Source organism: Pipra filicauda, unplaced genomic scaffold (assembly GCF_003945595.2).
Source record: "Pipra filicauda isolate LSUMZ 115617 unplaced genomic scaffold, ASM394559v2 scaffold487_size526621_pilon, whole genome shotgun sequence".
NCBI lineage: Eukaryota > Metazoa > Chordata > Aves > Passeriformes > Pipridae > Pipra > Pipra filicauda.
In genome coordinates this window covers 499,504-526,635 of record NW_024104628.1, presented here as the reverse complement: position 1 = coordinate 526,635, position 27,132 = coordinate 499,504, and the positions used below count along the sequence as shown (strand labels likewise).

Here is a 27,132-nt window from a genome sequence, read left to right as displayed (position 1 = left end):
ATGAAGCTGTTTCCTTCTGTGTATGAGAATTGGTGTGTAGCTGAGAGTTAAGGATCTGTCACTGTGGATGTTGGATGATGACTGTTCTTTTTCTCCTGCAGAAGCTCCACCACGTGGTTTTCGGTACCACTGCCAGGCTGCTGGTGAGTGTCAGTGGAGAAAAAGAATGATATGCAAAGGTGCACAGTTACAGATTCAGCTTACCTGACTTGTAGCCAAGTGTTTTGTAAGTCTGCAGCTTCTCCTTCTGGGAACTTGTCAAATTTCAAAGAGAAGAGATGTCAGAGTGGCTTGTCACAGTCACCTTTTATATATTTCTTGTACCTACAAGTGGCAGAGCACTTCACTCAAAATGGTTTTGTCAGTGGCAGAATTATTTGTATCCTGTTTTCCTATTTTAATGCAATAGTAACTGCAATATGTTGTTCTTAAATGGGACAACTTTTTCTGGCCTACCAAGCCCATCTGAGCAGAGTGTCCTTCTTTTAATAGTCCTTGTGTGTATCTTCAGCATGAAGTGCTAATTAATGACAGGGTATCTCAAAGATGCTGGTTTATATTTAAGTTATATTTTGCAACTTTATCTATATCAACAAAGTTAAAATGTTTATGCCATTGTTGTGTCTGGCTTGGCCTGCCGTGTTTCCCTTATGACTTTTAGTAATGTTTATAGATTCCTAATTGTTTCTGTTAGGGCACTTCCTCCCCTTGTGTACGGAGGGAACGAGCTTGGCCTATGTTTTCCTATGTCAAATACTTGGATAATGGCCTTTTAAAAGGGGCAGGAGTGTGTGTATTTGCTCACAGCCCAGACCTGCCAGGCTTCTGCTGACAGAAGCAAGGTTTTGATAGCTCTGATCACAGACACTGCCAGTGGAGAAGAGGAGGAGCGTGTGCTTGTGCGTATACATATATGTATAGAAAAAGGTAGAAAGGAGGAGGGAGCTGTATCATTTAAGGAAACAGGACTTTGACAACCCTTTGTGTTTGTTTTTTTTTTCCTGCCCCCCTTCCCTCTCCTCCATTAGGTGCTGAAACTCATAAGATCCCTATATCTGGATTTCATCTTCCACGTACTTGTTACGCAGTTGTCTTGCAGGAACTCCTTGAGTTTGCCCAGCCAGCCAGAGGGGTCCAGCCTCGCTTTTTCTGCAGGGTATGGCCAAGGTCGAAGTAAGAGGCTCTAAATCTAAACTTCTGCTTTCACTTCTCTTGGATGACTAAGAAGATACTTTGCTCTAAAACCTGATCAGTATGCAAATGAGTGGGAAAAGACACTCATGTCCAAAGTGTCCCAGTTCCACGCAGGAAGAAATGGCCTCTAGAAGCTAATCTTTTTATAAAGTAGAGACCTAATTTTCTGTCTTCTTATTTTCAGCCTGTGCTTCTGGCTCTAGCCTACTGGTGAACAGGATTTGTTGGTCTCTGACATTGTTTTGACTTAGGTTAAGGGCTTTTTAAGATTGACTTAAATTAAATGTGCTCAGTAATAGCCATACAACCCTGCTTTTTTCAAGGGATGTTTTTCTGTTTTTGTGACTCCTTGCCCATGAGAATACCATGTCTCTTAATTTTTGCTCAAGCTTCATTTGCCAAGGAGCAAAGTAAAATGTTAGGATTCTGAGGTGTTTAAGCTTTGTAACAGGTGTATTACATTTCAATTCCATTCAAGGCTTATCTTAGTCCTGAGGAAGGTTGGGAGGGTCAAGATCTTGGGCTCCATCTGTAGATAGAGGGCTCTGAGGAGATATGCATGAAACTTGGCTCCTCTTCAAGATAGTTTTCAGGAAGAGTGTACATTCAGTCACACAAACAGTTTTGGTTTGGAGGTGACTTTTTCAGGCGTAGTCAGAAGTTCTGCAAATTGTCAGAATTCATACTGTGCTCCTTAGAGGTGACAGAAATTTCCTTCCCTCTAGTCTAACGACAGATTCCGAATTAGCTGGTGCCTCGGTCGAATGGCTACCGTAGCAGGTAGGAAATGCATCATTTTTGCCCTTCCTTTTCTCCCCCCCCTGCCCCCAGAAATAAGGGTTATGTAGTCATGGACGGCTGTATTGGTCTGAAAATCGTGTCTCAGAGTTTTCATAGAAGGTGGTCACCTACTTTGAGTGCTTCTTCCTCTTAGTTTCTCCCTGTCAGTGGAGAAAGCCCACATTGCTGGGAAGCCAGGTTTTATGAAAAGTACTAATGGAATAACTTTGAGCTTTGATGCTACAGTAAGAGGCTGGGCAATAAACAGGGACTGACTGAGAAGTGAGCTGAGCAGAATGTTCACTGACTCTTGTTCTCCTGGCCTGGATTTTCACTGCACTGTAGGCATTGAGAGCTCTCTGCAGCTTTTTGCTGTAGAAGACCTGATAGTAGAACTGTACCTGAAGAAATACCTAAAGGAGCCATCCAAGACATGGGTGTCTAGAAAACTAGATGTCTGCCTGTGGGATTTCTCCAGTAACACCAGGTAAGTTGGGTGGTTCTTTGTGTAAATATGTGTTAGCATGTCCTGGTGCTCTGCAAACAGCCTGTGTGCTGCTAGGCCTTCCAATTAGAAATGCTTCTTGTCACATCATGAGCACAACTGGAAACAAAAATTACTTTCCCAGAAGAAGAGTAAAGACAGGTGGCGTTTTAATGCTGAGTCTGAGGCCTAATTTAAAGGAGGGGGGTAAAAATGGGAATAAAATACATTGTGGCATTTAACTGGAAATCACAGAAGTGAGAAGATTCAGACTCTTAGAAGTGTGATTGGATGGGACCAGGCTGTTGCTATACATCAAATGCTTCATGCTGCTGCTGTGATGAGGGACAAAGTATGTTTGCCACTGATATAAATTAAGTTCTCAAGCATAGGATTAAGCTAGATCCTATTTTTTTTTTTCCCAGAAGAAATGTGTTTTATTACACAGCTGGAATCCTGTTTACTCCATAGGATCTTTACTTTTTTCCCCCCCCTATGTCTTCAACAAAAGTAAAGCTTTTCCTGCTTTCACATTCTTCTGTGTTGGTGCCAAAAGTGGTGTGTAGCTTGCAACATTGCAGGAGCCTATTGGGTGACAATGCAGTTAATTTAGAAATAGACTTTAACTTTTCCTCTGCTGCTGTTTTAAGAAAGAACCAGTAATTTGACCTTAAATTTTAGTGAATTTAAAAAACACATAAATCATTCTCGGAAGTCTGCTTGGAATATGGATTTCAAGACCCATTGGGTTCATGGGTGTCACTTTGTCTTTTTGTAGTCAGGTGGTTTTGCATTTCCACGGGTATCTTCACACTAGAAGAAGAGTTTAAGGAGAAGGGAAAATTCTACTCTAAACCACACATTTGGAGAGGACGGTGACGATGCTTATGCTATGAGAAACTGTTTCACATTAATGGGAAACTTCAAATTGTTACCTTAAAATTCCATTTGTCTCTCAGGATTGTCTTTTCTCCCTGCCCCCCACCTCAGCACAGAGCAGGTTGCCTGATAACCAGGCTTTTAACTCTGCATAAACTACTTAGGGCACAGCTATTGAACTCTACTCCTCTGTGAAATTTTCAAGGTACTACGTTGTCCCTGTGACAAAAAGATAATATTTTTAATATTTCCTCCTGTTCCATCCGACCAGCTATTCATGTTGGTTCACAACGTAAATGCTTCTGAAATGAGCCTGAACTTTTGTTTCATGTAGGTGCAAGTGGCACGAGGAGAACGATATAATCTGCTGTGCTTTGGCATCCTGTAAGAAAATTGCGTGAGTATTGCTACGGAGTCGTCTCCGGGATGGTGACTTTTGATTGTGTCACTGTTACAGAGTAGAGAAGTGTCAGTTGCATTAGAGTTCACTGTTTTTCTTCAGAGGTTTACTGTATGTGGTGAGAAATTCTCAGCATGTTCTAGCATGTCTCTACTTTGCAAACTTTTGTACTGCCTTATGTATAATGTAGAGTCGTAAGGTCCTGTTACCTTTTTGGTGTGGAGAAGGGAGAAGTAAATAGGTGGGAAACGAGGAAATGCCATTTGTGATCTCAGTCAGTAGTTGTAGCAGCACTTAGAGAGACAATAATGAATAGTCTTTCATTCAGAAAACTCTTCAGGTGCTGCTGTGTGTTGCCTTTCACAGTTCTAAGTGCTGCATGTGGTAGTGTGGGGAAGGAGTTGTTTTCATTGTGTGTGTAGCTGTAGAACAGGCTGGTGGTCTTGGAAGGGTGCATCTGCTCTGTGCATCTCAGCTTGCTTTTGTTTGCCAGTTGAAGAATTTGAAATGCTGTGCTTCCATACAGCCCTCTTAGCCAAACTTTCCTTGTTTTCTCTTTTTCTGGATTAAGTTACTGCATCAGTAGATCTTTAGCCAATGTGTATGGAGTCCCACTAACAGCAGCTCACCTGCCTCTGGGAGTCTCTCATTGTGATCAAAGCACAAGTACCACGATTGTGAAACTGGATGCTGGTTATCAGGTCAGATTCTTTCAGCTGATACCCTGATTTATTTCTAGTTCATTTGAGTGAGCTGTTTTCTCTCTGGGTGCTGTCCTTTGTGACATATGTATTGGGCAGACTGATAAACTGGTGGGTTTTTTGACCATAATTCATAGGTTTCGTGGGTAGTGGTGTATACTGCATTTTAGAACACACATTTCATTTTGAATGTTTATTTCTTCATACAGAAAATGAAAGCTGAGAGTTGTGGATATGACAGACCTTTTGGTGCTCCAAGTCGGGATCGTGAGTTTATCCCTTCTAATCGTGAGTTTGAAACTTTCACATTTTTAAGGGAAAAGAGATATTTAAACTTAATCCACTTATTGCTTTTTCAAATTTCTGGGTTTAAATGTTGCTTGTCAGTGGCATAAAGCTTGCCCAGCTCTGCATGGGCTGTGCTAATTCCTGCATATGGATTTCACTGAATTTTGGAAGACACAAACATAAAGAGCTGCCCTTTTCTTACTGGACACAATCTTAGAGTCAAAAAAGTCTCTCAAAATGTGGCTTTTCTTACAAATGTTGCTCTCTGATGTATACCCCCTTACTTTTCTGCTACATGAAGTCTGTTCTCATATCCCTAGGTGCTTTGAGGCCAGGGCCATCTTGGAAATACTCTCCTTGCTCTTAAATCAGTACATGTGCAAACTCATCCGGTCTTTGTTGCAAGTACTCTGTCACAACTCCGTTTATAAAACTGCTCGTTTAAAGATGTCTTTTTGAAGTCAGGAGTTCGTTACTGGAAGGCACTTGAGCTCAGTTCATCTGGGCAGTTCATGGCTCACCTTCAGAGGAACAGGATCAGGTTTGCAAGATAAATAACTATAAGAATTCTGAGTTTGCAGCTTACATTCTTCCTCATAAGGATCTGCTGAATTAAACTCTGAAACTGTTCTGCTTAAAAATCAGGAGATCTTACGGTCTTGGTGTTTGTAGAGAGCACAACCTGTCTTAACTGTTTGTGTTAGAGCTATGGAATAGCTTCAACTCCACAGCATATGAAGAATGATTCCATTAGTTTATGCAAGCTGTAAAGGCTGATTTGACTTGCAAACTGTATTTAATTTAATAGGTGATTCTCCGTGTGGTGTGAAGACTTCCCTTGGTGTGAAAGAAGTGTCGTACAGGAAGAGGAGTTGCTCCATTTCTGAAAAGTTCATCTGATCTATTCAAATCTTTCAGTATTTGAAAATCTTTTTTACATTCAGGACTGATTTTCTTTGTTTCCCTAAGAAAACCAGTAGTAGAGACTGCAGTTTTTCACCTTCTGTGCAACCCTTGACAGTCCAAGTTCTTGTTAGAATGATAAAACTATTGACCGGATTTAAAGAAGATAAAAATCTTGTTTGTTATCTGCAGAAAGACTTGTTTTGGAGGGACCTGGCAGTTGCATCTTCAAAAATACATGCCCTACTGTTTCTGTTTCTTAATGAGTGGAGAGCAAATTCAAGATTGATTAATCAGTATAATTGGGTTGGAAGAATTCTTTGGTGGCAATATGACTGTAAACAAGTGCTTTATTTCTTCTGTAATAACCTTGTCCTCTTCTGCATGTGGAAGACAAAATTTCAGTGTATAATAGTCTCTCTCCAAAAAATGATGCAGGGGGAAGCATTGAAGGTATGAAGGGGAATTTAAAGGTACAGTAGTCCTGAAGGTTTCTATAATTGATCAGTTCTAGCCATGAAGAATTTGAGTGGTCTTTCAAGGCAAGAAAGCAGACTTGATATGAAGTGTCTTGAAAGAAATACTTTGGCAAATTTATTTTATCTAATAATGTTCTTAGAGGCACAGACTATATTGTGTACATCACAAACAAGGACAACTTTTAATTTTTTTTTTAAATTTGCATCAGTTTTCATTTTAAGAAATGCATGTCCCTCAAAGTTACAGACTGGAGAGAAGTCTAAGTGTTTTGGGTTTTTTTTTTATTTTTTTTGAAAAGAGTATCAAATTCAAACTGATACATTTGGCAAGTTTAGCCTGGCTGGGTGTATACTAATCATAATTATTTGAGGGCACATAACAAAAGTGGGAGACTGATTAACATTCTTCAGGGAAGTTAGTTGTTCCATTTTATGGAGGTACAGTTCTGGGACCAGTTCCCAGAAAGTTGTCTGAGCCTTGTCCACGTGTCTTTAAGCAATGGATTCTCAGAAATATGATCTTTTTTTTTTAAGTTGTTTCTACGTTTTGTTCCAACAGAGGTCCAGCTTTGAAACACTATTTCCATGGCAACTACCTGTGTGAAGGTACTTATTTCATTCCTCTGTGAAGGTACTTATTTCATTCCTTCTAGGTACTGAAACTCAAGATTAGGTGGTTCATTCTGTTGAAAAGGAAGAAACCTCAACAAAACCAATGCAAACAAAACACAAAACCCAACTAAAATAAGAGGTTTATTTGTGGATAAGCTCAGCCATGCTGATCAGTGTGTCAAAAAAGGCCAATTGCTATTTAAGTTGGAAACCTGTTACAACTGCTGGAAGGCCAGTTGAGGCATTTCTTCCAGTATTGTAGGATCACTGAGGCATTTCCATTCTTCTTAGGTAACTGTTTGCCCCATCACTGAATTTCCATGTATTATTCTGTATTTGCTTCCTTGGAGGCTGCTGTCCTACCTGCTAATTTTCACCAAATAAGAGACAATAAACCCTTAAGACTGAAATCCACCCCTGGAGCACCTGGGAATGTTGTACCAGGATGAGTGTGTCTATCCAGTAGTGCTGAAGGCTTCCCTGTGTTTGTATAGAGTTGTTGAAGTTCTGAGTTTCGTAGTTGACAGTTCAAAACATACAACTGTAGTCTTTGAATTATTTTCGGAGTTCAGCATTGCAATAAAAGCTTCCTGTTTCAATCCTTGCATAGAAGAGAAGCCTTCAAAAAGTATTATTAAAATACTCATTCAGAGTTAGGTGCACAAACCTGGGAACATTTGTTGTTATGCTTGATGTGTTCTGTGTCAAGACTGAGATAAAGAATCTGAGCAGGAGTGGAGAAATACCGTTAGGATTCCATGTCATATCTGTACCTTATCACCTGTAACTTAAAATAGCACATAAGCTGTAGAAGATCTAATTATATGCAGGAGCAGTGGGCTGTTAACTGGAGCAGTAACTCTTATTGTAATAACCAACAACCTACAGTGGAGTTTTTTTGTAGTGAAAACCACAAGATCTGTATAATTAGAGTGAGTACGTTCACTTGATGTAACCCATTTAATACTATTGTTCTGCATATATTGAGGGAGATCCCTAACAGCCACTGAAGGATGATAGAAAATTCTTTCATTTTGGAGCTCTGTTTCCCTGGCTGCTTTGCAATTTGAAACTCTGTTTGGTTTCTCAAAAAATAGATTCCGAAAAATAATTTCTGAAAATAAATTCTTGAAAAATAAACACAGTCAGCTAATGCTTCTCTCCATTAAATAAAGGAAAGTAAAGATGAGGGAAAGATGGTGACTTACAACTTTAGCACACCTCTTAAGTGCAAGGAATAGGACTGGTAAGGCACAAACTGCGGGTCACAACCAGGACAAAATTCTCCCCACTTGTATGACAGGATTCTCAAGGGGAAATAAAACCAAGTAAAGGCAGAGCTTTAAACATGTACTTTCCACGTGGTAAAAAGTAACAGTGATGATACTCTCTGCATGTGGGGGGTGTAGGTACAACATGTATTGAACTGGCTGAAGAGTTGGTTTTGTAAACAAGACACCTGATAGATTCTGTCAGACCTGACTTTCTGTCCTGTTAGTGTAGGTGCTCATTCCCATGACAGGAATGGGTAAAAACCATCCTGGTTTTATGTACACGTTGGAAAGTTACTTGGTATTTTTGTTCTTATAATAATAGTAGACAAATGGTTGAACTATGCATTGCTACTCTTTAAAGGCTTTGGCTGAAACAGTTGTTTGAGGGTTGTGAAAGCAATGGGCTGTGATGCCAACTTTGCTGATCTAGTGTGTGGCATCAGTATATTGACTTCTTAATCACATTCTTTTACATTCTCTTAAGAGTAAGTAACTGATACTGAAAAATAAAGCATGTTAATACAGAGTAAGCAGCAGTTACTGGTTCTGTGTGTATAAACTGTGAATTAACTGTCACTTGTGCATTGCTGGCTTGTCCACCCTCTCCTTTCAATAAACTGCAGAAACTAGATCTGTGGAAGAAGTTTCTGTTGACCACTGTCTCTGCTCCAGCATTCTCTTACATATATATATTCTGTGGATACAGAAATACCTGGGTTTGACATCTTTAATTTGAATTTTGTTGTGGAAAGCTGATCTTCCCAGTAAAGATAAGGCAGAAGCAGCTTTATCCTTGTCCTTCATGACCTCCTCCCTATTCCCATTCAGATGCATCCACAGAAATACTTTTTTTTTTTGCCCTTCACATGCTTCACCAGATTGAGCTTTTGGTGGGCTTTGGCTTTCCTTATCCCCACACCTGCACACCCACACAGCATGTGTGTCTCCCCAGTTGCTTGTCCCTGCTGCCATCTCCTGTGTGTTTCCTTTTCATGGGTGAGTTTTGTCCTGAGCCCTTTAGTCAACCTCTGCTTGTTTGACTGTTTATCTTGTGGGAGGTGGTAATTGAAAAATCAATAGGCTCACCTGGACCCCTTTTCTCTTCAGGACTCTGTGCCACAGGATTCTCTCAAGCGGGTCTCTGAACGAGGCCTCTGAAGACTGCTCTGCTGAGGGTTGTGATGCTGCTTTTTGCTGTTTTCCTCCCTCTTAGGATCCCAAATGGTCTCTCAAATATTAGGCATTGGGCTTTGCTGTTTGGGTGCATGTCAGACTGGAGGAAGCAGTGCTGTGAGCCCTGATGAAATGGCACAGTGGATGCTCATCCCACGGGGAGCGTTCTGTGACAGGTCCCCAGGAGTGAGGGCCGGGCTGAGTCATACCCAGCTGGAAAACTTGCTTCCATTTCAGACACTCTGAGCAGTCACAGTCAGGTGGTGGTGTGTGCTGAAGGTCCTATTCCTCTGAGTAAGTGAATGAAAACCTGTATTCCAGGAAGGCCTGTCTCAATTTCCTTGCAAAATAGTTGTAGTTTTCTGTTCCTGATATCTTTAGGAAAATCTGCATAATTATCACAGAGAGCCTGCAGTTTTGGACCTGTTAGGAATAGCACTTTTAAGTTCAACTTTCTGCTAGCAAGAATTCCAGACTTTGCCCAGAAGTGAAGTGACTCAAGTATATCTGTGAAACTGGGTTTAGTTTCTGGTTGATAGATAGAGGTAGATACTCATCATGCAGCTGACTGCAAAGGCTTTAACAGCATCTTTCCATTTGGCAGAGTAAATGTACTGCAGTGGAGCAGGAGAAAAACAAGTTTATTATCTAGTCTCTGTCCTCTTGATGACTTCTGCTGGATTATCATCCCTCACTGTCACCCTGGAATGGCCAGCCAATAATTTTTGTTCCAGTGATTTAGTAAAATGAAGAGATTGGCAAACACTTCTATTAGTCTAACCTTGTGTTATCTCTGCTCCCTTACTTTTCCTTGGTTCTGTGTTAGAAGCTCCCACAAACTTCTTTAATTGCCATTTATCAAATAATTCCTCTCAATCCCTAGTGAACAGGTGAAATGCAGGAGAGAGAAGTTACAAATTCTCTTGTGTTCCCTTATATTGGGCTGTAATAAATTTAGTACCAGTTCCAACACATCCAGTATTAATCTTGATGGTTTGATCATTGTACTGTGAACTTCATCAGCTAGAAGACTGTCTCTCCTGGAACAGATGATACAAAATAAATAGAAAAGGAGTGTTGTTACTCTAGCAACAAGAATGGCGAGATAATTAACTCTTGTCTGAATTGTGCACTGTACCGAATCTTGGAATGGGCTGTGGGATCAACAGCTCCTCTGTAATGCTGGAAGTACTCAGGATGCTGAGAAGAGTGAGGAAGGCAGTGAGAGCAGAGCTCTGGGGTTATGTGGGAAATGGGGAGGGGGTAGAATCCCTTAGGGAAGCTCTGTATAATAGAAGAATTCATTAAGGTTGGCATTTTGTTAAGAACAGTGTTTTCCAAACACAAGAGCAGTCCAGGAATGCAGGTGGATTGATCTGGGGAACTGTCTTGTCTTCACAGAGCTCTCATGGCCAGTCCTAGTGCAGTGTGAGGGAGTTAGAAACAGGAGTGGGCTGCAAAGGAAGAATCCACAAACACTGACCACGTCTGTAGGGATGGTGTTTGGAAAGCCCATGCTTACCTGGAATTGATGCTTGCAAGGGATCAAGGTCAACAAGAAAAGCTTTTGTGACTGTGTTAGCAGGAAAGGACTGGACAGGGAAAAGTCCTGGTGTTGAATGATGTGAGCGATTTAGTAACGTGACTGGAGCAACACAGAGAAGGCTGAGGTGCTCAGTACCTTCTCTGTCTCAGTCTTTTCTGATAAGGTCTGCTAACTCTATACTCAGAGTTCCAGGAGAACAGCAGCAGTGGATGAAGAGTGAGTCAGGGATCAGTTGGGAGTTCTAGACCCATCCAAGTCCTGGAGCCAGAGGGACTGCATCCAAGGATGCTGAGAAAGCTGCCTGATACCTTTTCAAGGCTGTTCTCTCACCTTTGAAAGGTCACAGAAAGCACAGAAGGTCCACAGCAATGGGAGGCAAATACTGCACCCATCTGTCAAAAGGGTAGTCTAGGAAAGCATAGGCTGCTCAGCTCCACTGGACTTCTTAGAAAAATCATGGAGTGAGTCCTCTTGGAACACCTTTTTGGGTACACGAAGGAGAAGAGGGGGTCTGGAAAGAGTAGGTGGATTTGCCAAGGTTAAATCATGCTTGACCAGCCTGGTTGCTTTCCATGATAGGTTTGTGAATAATGAAAGTTGAACATAACTAAACAGTAATTTGCTATAGGCTGTGTGAAAGGATAAAGTAGGAATTTACTTTTCTGCCTGATCATACGTTTTCTCCTTAATTCCTGCCTTTTGAGGGAAGTGAGTATTGAAGTTGGGTATACACACATGAACTCTCTGGAATTAGTTAAGTATCACTAGCTTTCTTCATGTTCCCTCCAAATACGTTATTGCTGGTTTAATTTTGTTTAAGGTTGTGGATATACTACAGGTAACTCCTGGAGTTATTCCTGCTTCAAAGACAGACAAGTAACTAATTCAGTTGCAGAAAAACCTTGGAGTGAGATAGAAATTTGAATACATGTGTTTCTGTCTGACTGAGTTTAACAAATTGGTTGAGGGAAAACACATAAAGCATTCTGATAAATGCACTACTTCCAAGATATTACTCTTATCAAAAAAGGAAAAATTATAAGCAGCACTGGATTATCTCAGCCATGTCTTCATGTGCTGTCACTTAGTTTATTTCTCAGTGTAGAACTGAGCTTAGTGTTGCAGAACTTCAAGTAGTTCTGTTGTAAAGGTTGTCAAGTTGGACTCTCTCTCGCTTTTCCCCTGCTTGTTCTTATGGGGGTCATTGTTTAGTCTCTTCTGTATTTCATGGCTGGTTTCTTCAGATAACTTAGTGCAGGTTTGCTAAGCTGCATTTTTCTCTATGCCTGAAATGACCAGTGTGTGAGTGTTCCTTGAGGGCTTCAGCTGACAGGCAGCAATTAAGCCTCAAATGTCCTAAAAGTGACGAGTATGGAACAGGTAGCACAGTGTTATTTAGTGGCCAGAGCCAGCTTCTAGCTATAAATGCTGCTGATAATTGTCAAGTCCTTTTGCTGGCCTTTCCAGCTAAGATCTTTGAGAATCCCTACTATTGTCCCTCAGCAGAAACCCTCTTCAGCCACAGGGTTCTGGTGGAGGGAGCAGGGTGTGCTGACTAACGCCTGTAACATTTATAAAAGAAATAGCTTTTTGTTTCTCACTAAAACCGTGTTACAGTGCTAATTAGATAATTCACGCTATACTTGCTTGCTACAAAAGAGAATAAAATACATACCAGCTCTGTTTCTGAGCCATGCACTTCATTTTTTTTATCTGCCTTCAGCTTCTGTTTGCAACCTTCTTTTTTAGTCATCCGTTTTTGCAATGTTTTGTCATGCCTCGTGGGAAAAGGTCCTCAGAATGTCTTGCTGAGCTGCATTTCAGGTTGTTCATTGCCAGAGAGATTTGGGTTTGCATGTGCTTTGTAAAAAGCTCCTGTTGTTGGTCTTTGCTACTCATTACTACAAATGAGTAATTGTATTTTAAAGTACTGTGTAAAACAAAGTAAAACAAAGGCAGCCAGAAAGCAAGCCAGAATAACAGTTCTGGTAGGGTGATTTTCATAGTTCGAAATCTAGAAAATTCTGGTCATGTGTAGGAGGATTGCTGGTTCTTCTTTGAAGTTAAATTTTAGATTTTCATTACAGTAGCTATTTGAGAGTAAAGGGTATGTGGGAGGCATTGCACTAAGTTTCTGAAACTCCTGAAGCTGAAGATGCAAAAGTGAGTTTTGAAAGGATAAATATTTTACTGTAAGTAATTTATTGAACATGTCTTTTTAAAAAAAAAATACAACAAAAACAAACAAAAAACCACCAACCAACCCTGAACCAGCTGTTAATTAATTTTAATACCCTGCTGACAGTCTTTTGGACAGACAGTCCACTCTCTTCCAAAGATATCAGTGGTAGGAGTTCTCTCCGTGTTTGGACACATCTTGCGCATAAAGCTCTTCTGATTAAATTGTTACAGTTTTGAATAAAAAGGTATTTTTCCTTCTTCCCTCCCTCCCCCTCCATTTTTTTCTTAGTTAAAGATGTACCTGCTGTGTACATGCTCTCACACTGTCATTTTTTCAGAAGCAGGAGCAGGGGACGATTTCCGACTTGCCCGTGCAACAATCAGGAGGAAAGAATGACATAATGAAAATTAGTATTTAGGAACTCTCTGAACTCAGAAATTCAGGAGTCTGACAGTATCTAGGCTATTAGCCTATTTCTGGATCTTATTAGCTGCCAATTACAAGTCCATCTAACTTCTTACCCATGGATTAGTGTGCATCGTTGTCCCAGACAGGAGACTTCCATTGATCATCTAAAAATTTTTTCCCATACCTTTATTTATGTGTGCATGTATAATATATACAAAGAACACATTTAATAAAATGTCCTTAAAAATCAGCTTGCTTTGACGTCCATAGAGAAAGCTGCTGTACTGGACAATGCTGTAAGCTGTGACATTTGCACGGCACCGTAAACAAGACCTCCCTTCCTCGATGAATTGCAGTTGGTGACCTTGAAGCCATCTCCAGAGCTGGGGATACAGCAGCAACTCTGTTCTCCAAATAGACCCGACTGGTTTCTTTTTTCAGAAAGTGGGGGAGTCTAAAAAGACTGGTTATTTTTGGATGACTGGGTGAAACAGTGCTCCACACGCATTTTTCTGCTGTGAGGTTATGTATCAGCACTCATTGTACATAAAGCACTTCTTTGCAGGGAAACAAGGATGTTCTCTCCCAGAACTTGAAGGCAGAGCCATTAGCTTTCATTTTATTATTCATTTCTTGCAGTAAGAAAGAGGGACTGATTTCTTTTCTACAGTGATGTCTGTGCCTCAGCAAATCCTGAAGATGGCATTGGCCTCCTGCTTCTTTCTTCATGCATTTGCATCATCCTCCTCTGCGCTCTGCTGACTCGTTGGCATGTCCTTGGAGGGTTCATTCCTCTCTTCTTGCACCCTAAAACATTGTTCAGGAGTAGAGATGTTAATTAAAACCAACTAGAAACTTTATTGAAGAGATTTTGTGTTAGAGTGGCTTTACACTGCTCTAAGCTTATTGGAACTGTACCAAACAGAACTCCATAAATTAAGCCTTGCTGGTGATGCAAGAGGTGTGTGAGCTCCTTTTTGTTCTTTCACAGCATGTATGCTAATTCACTTCCAAGGTTTTGATTCTACCCCAGAGACCGCAAATGTGTCTGGCACTACTGGACATACTCCATGAGAAGAGACGGGAGCCGCTAGGCTGGAAACCAAAAGGGGAAAGCAGCACACACTTCCCTTGATTCCTTTTTCCTCCTGTGCTTTCTACTCCATATGTTGATGCTGGAGGGGAAGTGAGAGCCCTTCATCTGTTCCATTCACTCCTGCAGGCAGAGGCACTTACGTCATCTCATAGTCAGTGTCCTTGCTCTCCCGGCAGCAGCAGCAGTAGGCCAAGATCCCGATCACTACGATTGCAGCGATGACTCCGCCGATGATCCCGGCGTACAGAGCGATGTTCATGGATGCTGCAGGGGAAGGAAAGCATTAGCCCTCGGCAGGGTGGATGATGATCAGCACAATCACTGGGCTTCAAACCCCACCAGCAGGTGTCAGACCTCACTACCACATCCAGACTGAGTGGAAGCCACATTTGTTTGACTACAGTAGCTGGAGTTAATTCTGTACTGGGTAGTCAATAAGTCTGCAGGAGCAATTAGTGACAGGGAGGAGCCCCTGAGCCTGAGCAACTGCTGTACTAATTCTGTGAGTTAGTGAGTGCTCTACTGGCACCAGACCAGTGGAGAGGGTCTCTCAAAGGTATGCAGAAGCCAGATAACAAACTTGTCATTCCCCTCCCTTAACCCTTTGCCTCTTAGCTGGGGTACTTTCTCTGGTCCTGCTCCTCCAGTGAGCAGCCCCATCTCTTACGTGGCACAACGCTGACCGTCATGTTGCAAAACTCCGTCCCCACAATGTTTGTTGAAGTGCAGATGTAGAAGCCAGAGGTATCCGCTGAGACGTTCTTCAGAGTTATTAGTTCCCCTGTTGCGAAACACAAATCCAGTCCAAAAGAGAAGAGAATTAAAGCAGGGAAGAAAGTGGGGACAGCAGCCCTTCAATTCCAGCCCGGGGTGGTTGGAGTGATGAGAGGTGCTTAAAGCTGATGGATTGCTCTGGCTGGCTCTGGAGCTGCCGTGCTCATCGCTGGGTTTTAGTGTGATTTGTGGGAGGACAAACGGAAGTGTGCTGTTTAGATTACAGGGAATCTGTGGTATTTGAACATTCCTTTTAGAAAGAAAATTGTAGGTGGAGGGTAGAGAAGTGTGTGTGCTTAGTGAAAGCTTTTTTTTTTTTTTTTTTTTTTTTGCATTGGATTTTGCTGAGAAATATAAGATGCCCAAACCACCATCTGGCTTTCAGAACTGGCCCTCTGATGAATTAACTTGTAAAACAGCAAAAACCTCTTTAGTTCTCCAGCTCTTAGGATTTCAGACCTGAATTATTTAGCAGTAGGGGGAAAAGTTTTCTAGTCTGGGAGAGGCCACACAGGCTGTGAAAATAAACGAAGGAGAAGAAATGAAGTGACATGACTGTTATGATACTGGTGTTTTGTGTCCAGCCTAACAGAGCTCAGTGCCGTAGGCTGAAGCTTAGGCAGTCAGGCAGTCAGCTTTTGTTCGTTACATCTCCAGCTGATGTTTGTATGTGTAGTCCGTGCCTTTTCTTAGGATCAAGGTCCAAATCCTTGCTCTAAAAGCAAAAGACTGAATACTTACCAGGGACTTTCCTGTTCTATTTTCCCCGTGATTTCACTTCTTTCTGTTTAGTCTCTGCTGGCGCCTAGTGCCAGATAGTAGAATAGCATGCAAACTGAGAAATGATGGACTGCATGCTTGATCTTTTTTATTTTTATTTTCTTTTAGTCTCTACATACTGCCTGTGCTTATTTATATAATTTTTTTTTTTTTGGTGCGATGTTTGTATCTCTCAAAGTTGCAGAATATAATTGGAATGTAAATCCTCCTGTTAACTCGAAAGGGAGTCAAACCGGGAAAAATGCGGGTCAGATACTATCAATTTTGGAGTGTCTCCTGACAGGGTTCTGCACACTTTGCAGCAGTAGGACTCGCTTAACACAGAAAAAAATTGCTTGTAGCGACAGTCCAACCAGCTTGGGGCACAAGGGGACAGTCGGCTCACTGCTGGGACACGGGTGCTGTGGTGACAACAGCAGTGAGGAGGAAACGGATCAGAAGAGACCCAGGGGAGAGCAGGATGGCAGCAGAAGCAGCAGCTGCTGCTACAGCAAGTCCCGTGTGCTCAGGGCTGTGTGTGATGCGCTGGCACCACTCAGTGGCCAGGGAGGTGAATAAGGCTCGTGTCCCCGGTGATGTTTCATCCTTTGCGAGTTTTGTGCAAGAACCAGCTTGAGTGAGTGTTGAATATCCTGTGGAGTCTCATCATATTTAGTTTACCCCCTCCAGTAAGTTAAACTGGGAAGGGTGAGCTCAGATAGTCTTTCTGAAGCTGGACAGGCCAGGAAAAAACAAAAGTTTAATGGAATAAATATGAGTCCTCTGTCACTGCTACACTTAAAAGAGTATTAAACCCTCCTTTCTCTACAAATAGTTCTACCAAAGGTCCTACCTTGGAAATTCAATTCCCTTTTCTTTACAGATTCTGAGTTAAATTGAAAGCAAATAAAATACTTGGGCCTGTGCGTCAGTCCTGAAGAACCAGGAGCCTCTTTTATTTATGCTCAAAGCAGTAATGATGTAACTTTCTCACACCACCTTCCTCTAGGTGAGGAGTCCTCTCTGGAATTAAAGTAGCTTCCAGAGCCAGCTTTTGTTTCCTTCACCCTAGAAAGTGATATGGTCACTGCCAAGCAAACTGGGATGTAAAGACAAATCAGTTAGAAAAGTCGATGCTGTTCTTCGTGTAATGCCCCCCTTACACCCAGCAGCTGAGAAGTAATTATTTCTGGCTGCTTCCAGGGAGAGACAGCTTCCTCAGCAGGTGGGAGCTGAAGTTAAAAACTTACTGACCATGCTTACTTCAGATTACAGGGCTTTTCCCCCTGCTCAGTTACTCATGAGCATGTCTTGTATCAAAAGGACAACTTTTCAAAATCCTAATCGGGGAAGGATCTAGAAGAAGCCTGAAGAGCATTTGCATTTCAAAATCTGTCCAGCCCTCATCTGCAAAGAGCTCAGGGACTTGATATCTTTGAATTTCCCTTACCCTCTGTCTTTTCTAGTGCACGGGGCTCATTTTGTACGTTGAAGCTTTTCCAGGTATATTTGGGCTTTGGGGAGCCCTCCTGAGACACGCAGGTTAGATTGATTGTCTGTCCATACTCTGGTGTCCCCAGAATCCTGCAGTCGGGCTTGGATGGTGCAACTGAAGGAAGAAAAAAGGAAGTAGTTTTATTAATTAGACGTAGTTTCTTGTTTCAGCCCATCTCTTGCTAAACAGAGGCTGGTCTTGCATCTACCACCTTCTTCTCAAAGGAACTCCAGTGAATTTGTACCTATTTTGTTTCTCCCTTCTTGGCACTGGAAAGCCAAGAAGGAATTGTAAGATGCTTTTTGGGGTGTGTCTAATGGTGTTAGGTGTTATCCTTTGATAACTGGAGTATGACAAGCCACAGGTGGTATGAGGAATGCTCTAGAATGAGGTATAGATTACTAGGAAAGCAAACTATACAACTCTAAAGACTGTTTTCTAGAGTCAGGTATCTGAGGGAGTTGCATGCTCTTAAGCCTTCCGACCCACTTCCACAGTAGCAGGAAAAGACCAGAGATGGAATTGTGGATGACAACTTCCTTTCCCCCCCTCCCCCCCCCCGTTAGAAAATCTATGTTGTTTAAAACAACATAGATATTAGAGGAAGGGCAGTTTTATCTCATGGGAGTGGCTTTGCCTCCATCCCCCTGCTCACCGAGGACGTAGAGGGACAGGACCGCGCTCTGCCGGGGCGGGTCGTTCCTCAGGCGGACGCTGCACACGTACGTCCCGTTGTCCTCCATGGTCACCTCGCTGATGGTGATGCTGATGTCCCCACTGTCCACGTCACCACTGAACTGGACACGGTTCTCGTAGCCCTCGCCGTACTGTACGAGCCCGTCGAAATACCTCGTGACAGCGTCAATCTGGTAGAGAGGGAGGGAAGAGGATCAGTCTCAGTTCCTTCTGTGTGAGTCTACAATGTAACCCGATGAATTAGCCCACTCTTGGGAGCAGCTCGGGAAAGAGGGCCTTGAACTGCGCCAGTTTGACAAAATGCCAGGAAAAACATAGAAATTCAAAAGGATCTGTGTTTCTTTCCAGACTTCCCTTCTTCCCACCCTATGTGAAATCAGAGACCACTGATTTCTTTTGCTGGGACTTATTCACCTTTCCTCACCATGGCAGGACAACATGAGACTTGTCCGAGATCCACATGTCAGTCAAGTTCCCCCATGGTTACACAAATTCTTCCAGGAAGGATCTTCAGAGAAGAAACCCTTGGCAGTTCTCGCAAGGAGATCTCCAAAGGCTGCTTCTCTTCTCACTAATTCCCAAGAAGTCAAGGAGAACTTTAAAAGTCTTCTTACCTTCAGATACTCCATATGAATGTAGGAGCCCTCAAGAATCTCTCCATGTACTATTACCATCAACTTGGAACTTTTTATATTTTATCAAAGATATTCATATATATAAATATACACGTATAACACACATACTTAAAAGTATACATATCTTTTTAGAAGGTATCTGAGCATTTAACATACAGTGATGTATCCTCAATAACCAGTTGTGAGACCAGGAGAAAGGAAGAAGAAGGGTGGGGGCTTGCCTAGTGTCGTGCAGGAGGTTCAGGATAAATTGCATCTCGACCAGCGTTTCTGTTCGCTCAGTTCTGAGATTAAAAAAAGCCTTGGAGAAACTACATTTTTCTTCCAACACACATTCCCACCCACAGTCCTGCTTCCATCTCCCCTGCCACCCCCCCCCTTGGATGCCCTGCCACGTTCTTGCTTTATGATTTACCGGACTGGTGATTTTCTTCCAGACAACAAGGTCTCCGCTGTGAACAGAAGTCTCAGTTTTGAAATTACAGCGGAGAGTCGCGTTCCTTCCCCGCGCCACCTGTATCTGCTTGGCAGGTGCTTCCACAGTGAGGGCACGAGCAGACGCCAGAACTGGGAAGAGAATGAATTCCGCACTCAGAAAGAGTAACAGCATCTTGGGTTCCACCTTTGGTCTCTTTGGCTTTCTCAAGTGCCACAGTGACCCCACATTCCTGCTGTCATCCACGACATTCCCCGCTGAGCAGGAGGTGGGTGATTGACTATAGGGAGCTGCTGCTCAGGATGGCCGAGAGCTAAACTCTGCTCTCCGTTGTGTGTTTTGAGGGAGAAGAGAAGAGGAAGAGAAGAAGAAGGTTCTTTGCCTAGACATATTTCACCACAGAGTTTAGAAAGATGTTTTGTTGTTTTTTTTCCCTGAGCCCTCTTTCAGTGTGACTGACATCCTTTGACAGTTCAGAATATACAGAGGGAGACAGATAAACAGGTACTGCAAGTGCATCAGCAGTCTTAAAGATTCAGGCTAAACTAACAAACTGATATTGTCAAATTTCAGGGATCAGGAAAATTGTTAAATAACTTGCCTTAATCCAAGTCCATAGAAAAGCGACATTTTGTGCTAGGGAATCAAAACCTGTTCATGCAATGCCCTGAAAACAAAAAACTTAGAAAAGCAAAGAGTGATTGAAAGAAATGAGAGAAGACTAGCTATTAGTTTTTAAAAATGAGTAAGGCAGTAGTCACCTTTCCCCAAGAACTCAAGCTCCTGCCTCTGGAGCACTGTAATAGTTGGGAGTTGAATAAAACAGAAATCCCTCTGTGCCCTGGTGAAGCATGCAGGGCACAGGGCAGGTGTTTCTTGTACACTGTATTCCATCTGACTTGCTGTAAATTCATCACGTCTGAGCGTTACCTAGTGGGCAGGTCTTAGTTGTTCTCAGAATTGAGATGGACATTTACCTCTGCCCTGCCACAGATGACCTTCATGCCTGTGGGGATCCGTGGTTAAAAACACCTGCTTTCTCCTAACAGTTTGTGTGGGTTCTGTGTTTGGGTTTGTTTGTGGTTTGGGTTTGTTTTTTTTTAATGGCACCAAACCGAATCATTCAGAAAGAATGTAAATGGCAGGAAAGGCAGTGCTGCTCAGAGGCACTTCCACAGCAAAGAGGGGCATGGTGCTGCAAGAAGGAGGGTTAAGGAGGGCACAGATGTATGCTCACCCCTACAAGGGGCCCGCTGCGTGTAGTGGGGAAGGTTTGCTCCTGGAAGTTGAGTCAGAGTTCCCTGGAGAGGAGCTGTCTGAAAAGTTGCCATCTGGCAAACTTCTGAGTCCTCATTCTGCCATACTTTGGCCAAATTAGATCTATAAGGAAGTGTAACATGCAAGAGAGAAAGCAAGGAATGTCTGGGTTGCACCTTGAGTTGCCAGCTGGCTGTGAATACCTGCTGTTTTAGACAGGAAAAGCCCACGGCTCCTTGCATCAGGTCAGTGAGAGAGAGAAAGCCTTTGGTGAGTTGAGCACGACCAGATCCTTGACTAGGAGCGAATGATAGAAAATAACAGTCTAGGGACCCAAAAGGTTTTGTTGCCACTGAGCTAAGAACCTGCAGGTGGCAATTCAGGTAATTACACTGGCACAGGAGTGTGCTTTTAGCCAAAGTTCTCATCTTTCTGCATCCCCTGCCACCCAACGAGTAGTTCTGTGGTCTCGCACAGTTCATTAGTTAGGCCCGTGTTTTAACCTCTTCCTCTGTGACATGGCGGTGGCGGTTTCTGTTCTCATGGAGGTTATTTCATTTACAGCTGCTGACAGCTCTGAGAAGGAAACCAGCAGGGCAAAGTATTTCTCGAATGCTTTTATTGCAGCCACTCCCAGGTCTTTTCCCTGCTTTGGAGCACCCAGGGCAAGGCCCATGTTTGCGTAGCCCCGGGGCTCTTTCTGACTGTTGTTCTCATATCCCCTTGGTATGAGAGACACCTAAGCTTTCTCTTTGCTTGTTGCAACTGGATAGAGGTGCTTTCCTGCATTTAGGTGAAAAGCACCATTGTCTGTACTAGAAGATGGAGCAAAACCCATTTCCGGATCCTTTTGTCACTCAAACTGGTTCTGCCAGGCTGGGGTTCACTGACAGGTTAACTGAGCCCTGAGGCGGAGAAGAAACTGCCCAACCCTTGGGCTTCTTTTTCTTCTTCCAATTGGATGACTCAAATCCCACAGTAAATAAGATCTTTCTGTTTTTTCTGGACATGTCTTGGTTGGTGCAGAGTTGGGGAACAGCTGAACCAAACACCACGTGGAAGAGACACAGCCCGTAACAACCGAGACTGCTTTTTCATCTGGTGCTGTCACCCCACTGCCCCACTTCTTCTGATGCTCATCTGTTTGTCACCCACATCCTTCTGGATCCCAGAGCTTCCCTCTCTCAGGGAAGCTGCACAGTTTCATTCTGGGATGCTGTTCACTCATGCTGATTTCCTCCTTTCCCTTTCTCACCACATTTCACTTCATAGTCAGCACGTGTAGAAATTGTGGTTCATTTTTCAAGGGTTGGAGCTCTTTTTCTGAGGGAAAACAGAATCTATTCCAAGTATGGCTGGAGGGAGGGGAGGCCAGTTTGGAAAGAACTCCATAGAAGGAGAGAGGACAAACAGAGACAGTGTCACCTAGATTTAGCCCTTAGAATTACTTGTTTTGGTGTTGTCAATTAGTATATTTATAACATTTCAAGAAATTGAGAAAGGTTTTATCTCCCTTTACTGAACTTAAGATTTGTACTTGTACAAAGAAAAAAAATGACGTGTCTGCTTTCACATTCCTTCTTAAGTGTTAATAGATCGAAGGGAAATTAATACAGCTAGAAACAATTAGAGAAATATTTTGTTTGCTGAAAAAAATGAGATTCTGATCAAGCAAAATTATTAGTGCTGATTTCTTATGGTAGATTTGACTAGTGAGAAAAGTAGGAAAAGAGGAAGTGTTTTACATCATTTTTACAAGGAAATGTTCTGCTTTTTAATTAATTTACCTCAGAATTTAGCTAAAATTTAATTCCAAAGCAGGAGAGAGAAAACCTCTTAAATGTGAAATTTGCAGTAAAAGTAAATATTTTGTTTGATTCACAATGGCCATTTGTGTCTTTTCCTGCACCAAGGAGTTCACAGTACCAGTTACTCACACAACTGCAGTGAAAAGCTGTACTGCAGAAGTCAGCCAAGCACCAGAATCCTGATGCAGCACTGCCATGTGCTGTGCAGTTTCTCCACTCAGGTGCAGTGCAGGAATCTGCTGTACCTTCTCCAGAATTTTTTCACAAGCCAGTGTTTTAACACTAAATCATTGCCATTTGAGTTCTGCCCAAACCGGCAAGAAGAGCTTCATCCAACATACATATTTCTGCTCTGAAAAGTTCCCCATCCATAATTTAGATCGAATGAAAGGTGAGAATAATGAAAAAGGAGAGTGAATAGCAATGGTGTTACACAGTTTCCATAATGGTCATGAAATCATGACCTCTGTTGCATATAGAGCACATCCACTTTTTCTAGTTACATTAAACTTTCTGAATTTCCTTCTCGTGGGTCTTATCGAAGTGAGGTTTTCAGGGTTTTTGGTTAAAAAAACCCAAGCAATTTCCATGAGTGTAACTTGGTCTGGAGCCTGGAAGAAGGTACAGGAACATTGATAGGAGAAGATGAGACAGGATAAAAAGCGGTGGAACTGAGAACTGGAATTGCTCTGCAAGGCAGAGGTGAGAAAGGGCAAGACTGTGATGAAGGCCCAGGATGAGCCGGCTGATTTACGTGCTTTAGTAGGAATCACTGTGTATCCCCTTGGTGTGAGTAATACATAGGGATCACAAGTTGTATCAGTGCAGTATTTAGGCTACAGAGATGTTCAGTGCATGCAGATTTATGTATAGAAGAATAGAACCCAAGGACTCAAGGCCGGGTTGAATGGAGCTCTGAGCAGCCTGATCTGGTGAAAGGTGTCCCTACCCGTGGCAGGGGGGTTGGAACAAGATTAAGGTTCCTTCCAGCCCAGGCCATTCTATGATCTTTCCACTCCCAGATGAGGAAGTTCCTTCTTCAGAGATAAACACTGTATTTAATGGAAACCAGTAAAACTGCTTTTAAAAGATATTTTCCAGCCTCATGAAGAATAGCATTTTTCCCCACTGTCTTGCAGCTTTAGGATATGCCCGTGTGTCTGGACATTCGGCACAGAGACAGTGCACACACTTGTCTGATCATAAACACAAAGGAACCTTTACTAAACAAAAAAGCAACTCACAGAGTACACTGGAGTGCTCAGACTTTGTAGTGCTGTTTTCTTCTACCCAGCCCTTGAGGACGTAACCAAATTAGTACTTACTTGCACTGAAAACGAACAGCCCAAGTCTTCTCATTGCCGTCCCCCTCATCTCTCCTTTGTTTCACCTCAGGGTGCTCTTCCTTGTAATCTCTAGGTGGCTGGATAAGTAATTGGCTTTAGCTGAATGGCTGCCTTGCAGTGGCATCACAGGTTCACTTCCTCAGTCTCTTTTTAAGTGCTTCTTCCCAGGTCTGCCACTCCCCTCCGGGCCAGAATGACAAGCCGGATCACCAGTAGGCTTTGACATCGCTTGCTGCTCCCTGCCCAGGGGCAGAGAGGAGACTTGTGAACTCCTTCCCTGGCTGTGAACTTTCCTCCACAATTAAACTGCCTTTCCCAGTTTCTCCTAACACACAGGTACGTAAAGCAAGCGAAGGGACAAACCGAAGGGTGCGGTGAGACTGGGAGTGGAGTGTACAGCACAGCTGAAGTCATGCCTGTGGCGACAGGTGACTAGGGGAGGGTCAGCCTCATTCATCTCAAATATTTATTAAGGGAGCCTAGGCATAGAGTTAAAAAGGTACTGAAGTGTTTCAGCATGCAGGTAGCAGCCCACATCCAGGCTTTAAGGAACTGAGGTGCCAAACTCCACTTACTCCAAATGCCCGTAAGAATATGCAATTTATGAGAATTTGATCACTAATGGGTTATCTAAATAAAAGTGAGATACATCTCAGCCAGGTTCTTCTTACTCTCTTAAGCCTGCTGTTCAGCTGCCCAGTGTGTGGCTTGCACAACAGCTGTAGGTACCAAAGGTGCTCCTCCCTTTCAGCAGAAAAGGGCAGTCAGATAAACTATGGCTCACAGGTGCTGGCTGTGTGCCCAGGAGGGCAAACCCAGGCACTGCTCCCGTGCTCTGGATGGGCATTGGGAAGGCACAAATAACCGCTCCTGTGATTGACTGAAGAATACAAAGAGGACTGATGGCAGCTCGGGCAAACTTCTGACATGACATTTGACTGAGGGCAGCTGGATAGCGTGCCTTCTGAAGTTTTCACTGCCACTAGGCAGCAAGGGATGCTTCCATCTGGGATAGTCATCTGTGCTCCATTTCTAGCCATTTGAGGGACAAAGTCGCTTTTAGGGTGTGAGTGATCATTTTAGGCATCTTAGATGGGGACTTCACGTCCTTAGACATCATTTTCAGATTACAATGCAGTGATAGTAGTGATGAACTTTGCTTTGGTTTTTTGAAGGAGGCTACCCCGAAAGTGGTTGTCTACACCGGATATCTGTGTTTAGTCCACTAAAGTAGATCTGTATCTTGCCCTTGTGCTGACCTCAAACTAGCATGGTAAACCTGCCAAAATCCCCACTGAAGGCTGCCTCGTGCTCCATACAACAGTTGTTCAAAATACCTCCAAGACAATGAAACTTGAAAGTGACTGGAAGTCCCTCTGATAGAAAGGACAATCTATACTTCTGTTCCTTACACATAACCTCAGTTCTCCTCGAACTGTTAGCACATAAGAGTACAGAGACTTAATTCTTTGGGAATTTTCCAAATGAGGACAGATGGTAGAACAATTCATCCTGGAGTATGTGTCTCATCTTTGGTTGGCTGCAGGCATTAGGAGATGGCAAGGACCCTGCAAAGAGGGGAGAGCCATTTTCCAAAAGCAGATTGCTAACCTCAAAATGTTAACTACAAATTACTTAAGATGTAAACAAAATTGGAGCAACGTCAGTAGTCTCCGTTATCCTCTTTGGAGCCCACGAGGATGATAGTCCTTACAAGGATGAGTTTCTTAAATGTTTACCTCCTTTAAACACTTCAAAATCTTTGTGACTTTATCCCACAGCCTCCAGGGAGGGACATGTAGGATCTTTACTGCAGCTTCCACACTTCTGAATTTGCTCCCATTTAATATTTTAAGTGAATCAGAGATGGTGACAGAAATGCTATCACTGTACACCATCTGCTCATACTTCCTGTGTTAATTCTCAATTCTTTACAGAACAGCTTTGAGTGTTCACCATAGGAAGTTGGTTACAGTTTCTGACAGACACTGTACTAACTTGGTCAGCCTGCTGTTACCCTCTTCACACAAATATGACTTTCACTATCATTTATACAACCTCTCCTTCTTCTCTTCCCCCATTAATTTCAAAACCCAGTTGACTGATTTCAGCTAAATTTGATGGACAGATAGTAATCTTAAAAATAGGAAGTTCCTTTCAGTCTCATAAAAATCATCAATCCCAATCCATTGGGGCAAGAGAGAACTCTAAATTAGCAGTACCTCGTGGGCATTAATAATTGTCTTCCATTCCAAGAATCTGTGGTTTCACAACCGATACAACCATGGTCAGTCTCATCTTTTGTGCAGCCAGGGAAAAATTGTAGAGTGAGTAGTAACAGGGACAGGCTGCCTTTTGTCATGGCCATGTGGCAATGCTGGTGTGGAGTCAGTTCCTTGGTGGGAACAGTTTTACCCTGCACTCCATTGCATCAGGAGTAAATAAGTTGGCACTGAGGTGGACAGTGTTCTGTTGGTTTGGAGGCTTTGCTAAGACTGGTTTCCTGTGTGTTGTAGAGAGCATATGCTTCAACACCTGATACTTACATAAATTGATATTAAGAGGCTTGTTTAGATGCACTGTATTTATTGCTTTTTTTTAGTTAAGCCTGGATTGGAAAGGCACTTTTATGCTGTCACTTTTCCCTGACAGTTCTCATTGGGGGTCTCAGGTTAAATGCAGGAGGCAAATGTACAGTTTACCTGCGAGAAGTCAGTAGAGCTGCCCTGTGGTGTGGTGGGGTGACCCTGGCTGGATGCCATATGCCCACCAAAGCTGCTCTCACTCCCCTCCTCAGGTGGACAAGGGAGAGAAAATATAATGAAAGCTCAGGAGCTGAAATAAGGATGTCACTCATTGATTGCCATTATGGGCCAAGTAGACTTCACTTGGGGATATTAATTGAATTTACCACCAATCAAAATCAGAGCAGGTTAATGAGAAGTAAAGCAAGTCTTACAAACACCTCCCTCCTTCCCAGGCTCTCCCTCCTCCCCCCCAGTGCTGCGGGGAGATGGGAATGGGGGCTGTGGTCAGTTCATCACATGTTTCTGCTGCTGCTTCCTCCTCAGGGAGAGGAGTCCTTCCCCTGCTCCAGCGTGGGGTCTCTCCCACGGGAGACAGTCTTCCATGAACTTCTCCAGCAGGAGTCCTTCTCACAGGCTACAGTTGTTCACAAACTGTTCCAGCATGGGTCTGTTCCATGAGGTGCAGTTTGTCAGGAACAGACTGAGACTGCTCCAAAGTGGGCAATTTTAAGCAGTGTTAATTTTGTTTCTGGGTTGATTTTCTTTCCCTCTCTAATGTGAGCTGCCAAACCCACAGGCATTGGCACCACAGCTAAAAGAACTGCCATAGGTACCAGCAGCACTGCCAAAGCTTTGCCATGGCCCTACTTAGGCTGACACAGGCCTGTGTCCCAGCAGAGGCTGACACATACCAGCTGCTTCATCCCTCACCCATGGGCAATGCAAACCCTGGAAGTCTTATTTTTGCTGATGACTGCAGCTCTGGGGAATCTTTTTGCT

At 42.9% G+C, this 27,132-nt stretch overlaps 2 protein-coding genes across 2 annotated transcripts; one reads left to right on the top strand and one right to left on the bottom strand.

Moving 5' to 3' along the window:
- The first annotated feature begins 52 nt into the window (after window positions 1–52).
- MAEL (maelstrom spermatogenic transposon silencer) lies at window positions 53–8,625 on the top strand. Its single transcript, XM_039386492.1, is given in 9 exon segments — window positions 53–143; window positions 1,029–1,156; window positions 1,920–1,974; window positions 2,320–2,461; window positions 3,672–3,734; window positions 4,309–4,438; window positions 4,648–4,726; window positions 5,535–5,585; window positions 5,588–8,625. Coding segments are annotated over 9 exon segments (750 nt in total). The 5' UTR covers window positions 53–67; the 3' UTR covers window positions 5,614–8,625.
- Window positions 8,626–12,972: 4,347 nt separating this feature from the next.
- GPA33 (glycoprotein A33) lies at window positions 12,973–23,885 on the bottom strand. Its single transcript, XM_027722102.2, has 7 exons — window positions 23,585–23,885; window positions 19,174–19,325; window positions 18,083–18,293; window positions 17,383–17,541; window positions 15,067–15,180; window positions 14,540–14,663; window positions 12,973–14,110 (listed from the first exon to the last, which is right to left on the bottom strand). The coding sequence occupies exons 1-7, from the start codon at window positions 23,631–23,633 to the stop codon at window positions 14,029–14,031; spliced, it is 891 nt and encodes a 296-aa protein (XP_027577903.1). The 5' UTR covers window positions 23,634–23,885; the 3' UTR covers window positions 12,973–14,028.
- Between the last annotated feature and the right edge of the window lie 3,247 nt (window positions 23,886–27,132).

Coding starts and splice junctions, on each gene's coding strand:
- GPA33 (XM_027722102.2), bottom strand. CDS start 23,633: ATGAGGGGGACGGCAATGAGAAGACTTGGGCTGTTCGTTTTCAGTGCA. Junction 15,181..17,382: donor TGCACTAGAAAAGACAGAGG/GTAAGGGAAATT, acceptor GTTTCGCAACAG/GGGAACTAATAACTCTGAAG. Junction 14,111..14,539: donor GACACTGACTATGAGATGAC/GTAAGTGCCTCT, acceptor ACAATGTTTTAG/GGTGCAAGAAGAGAGGAATG.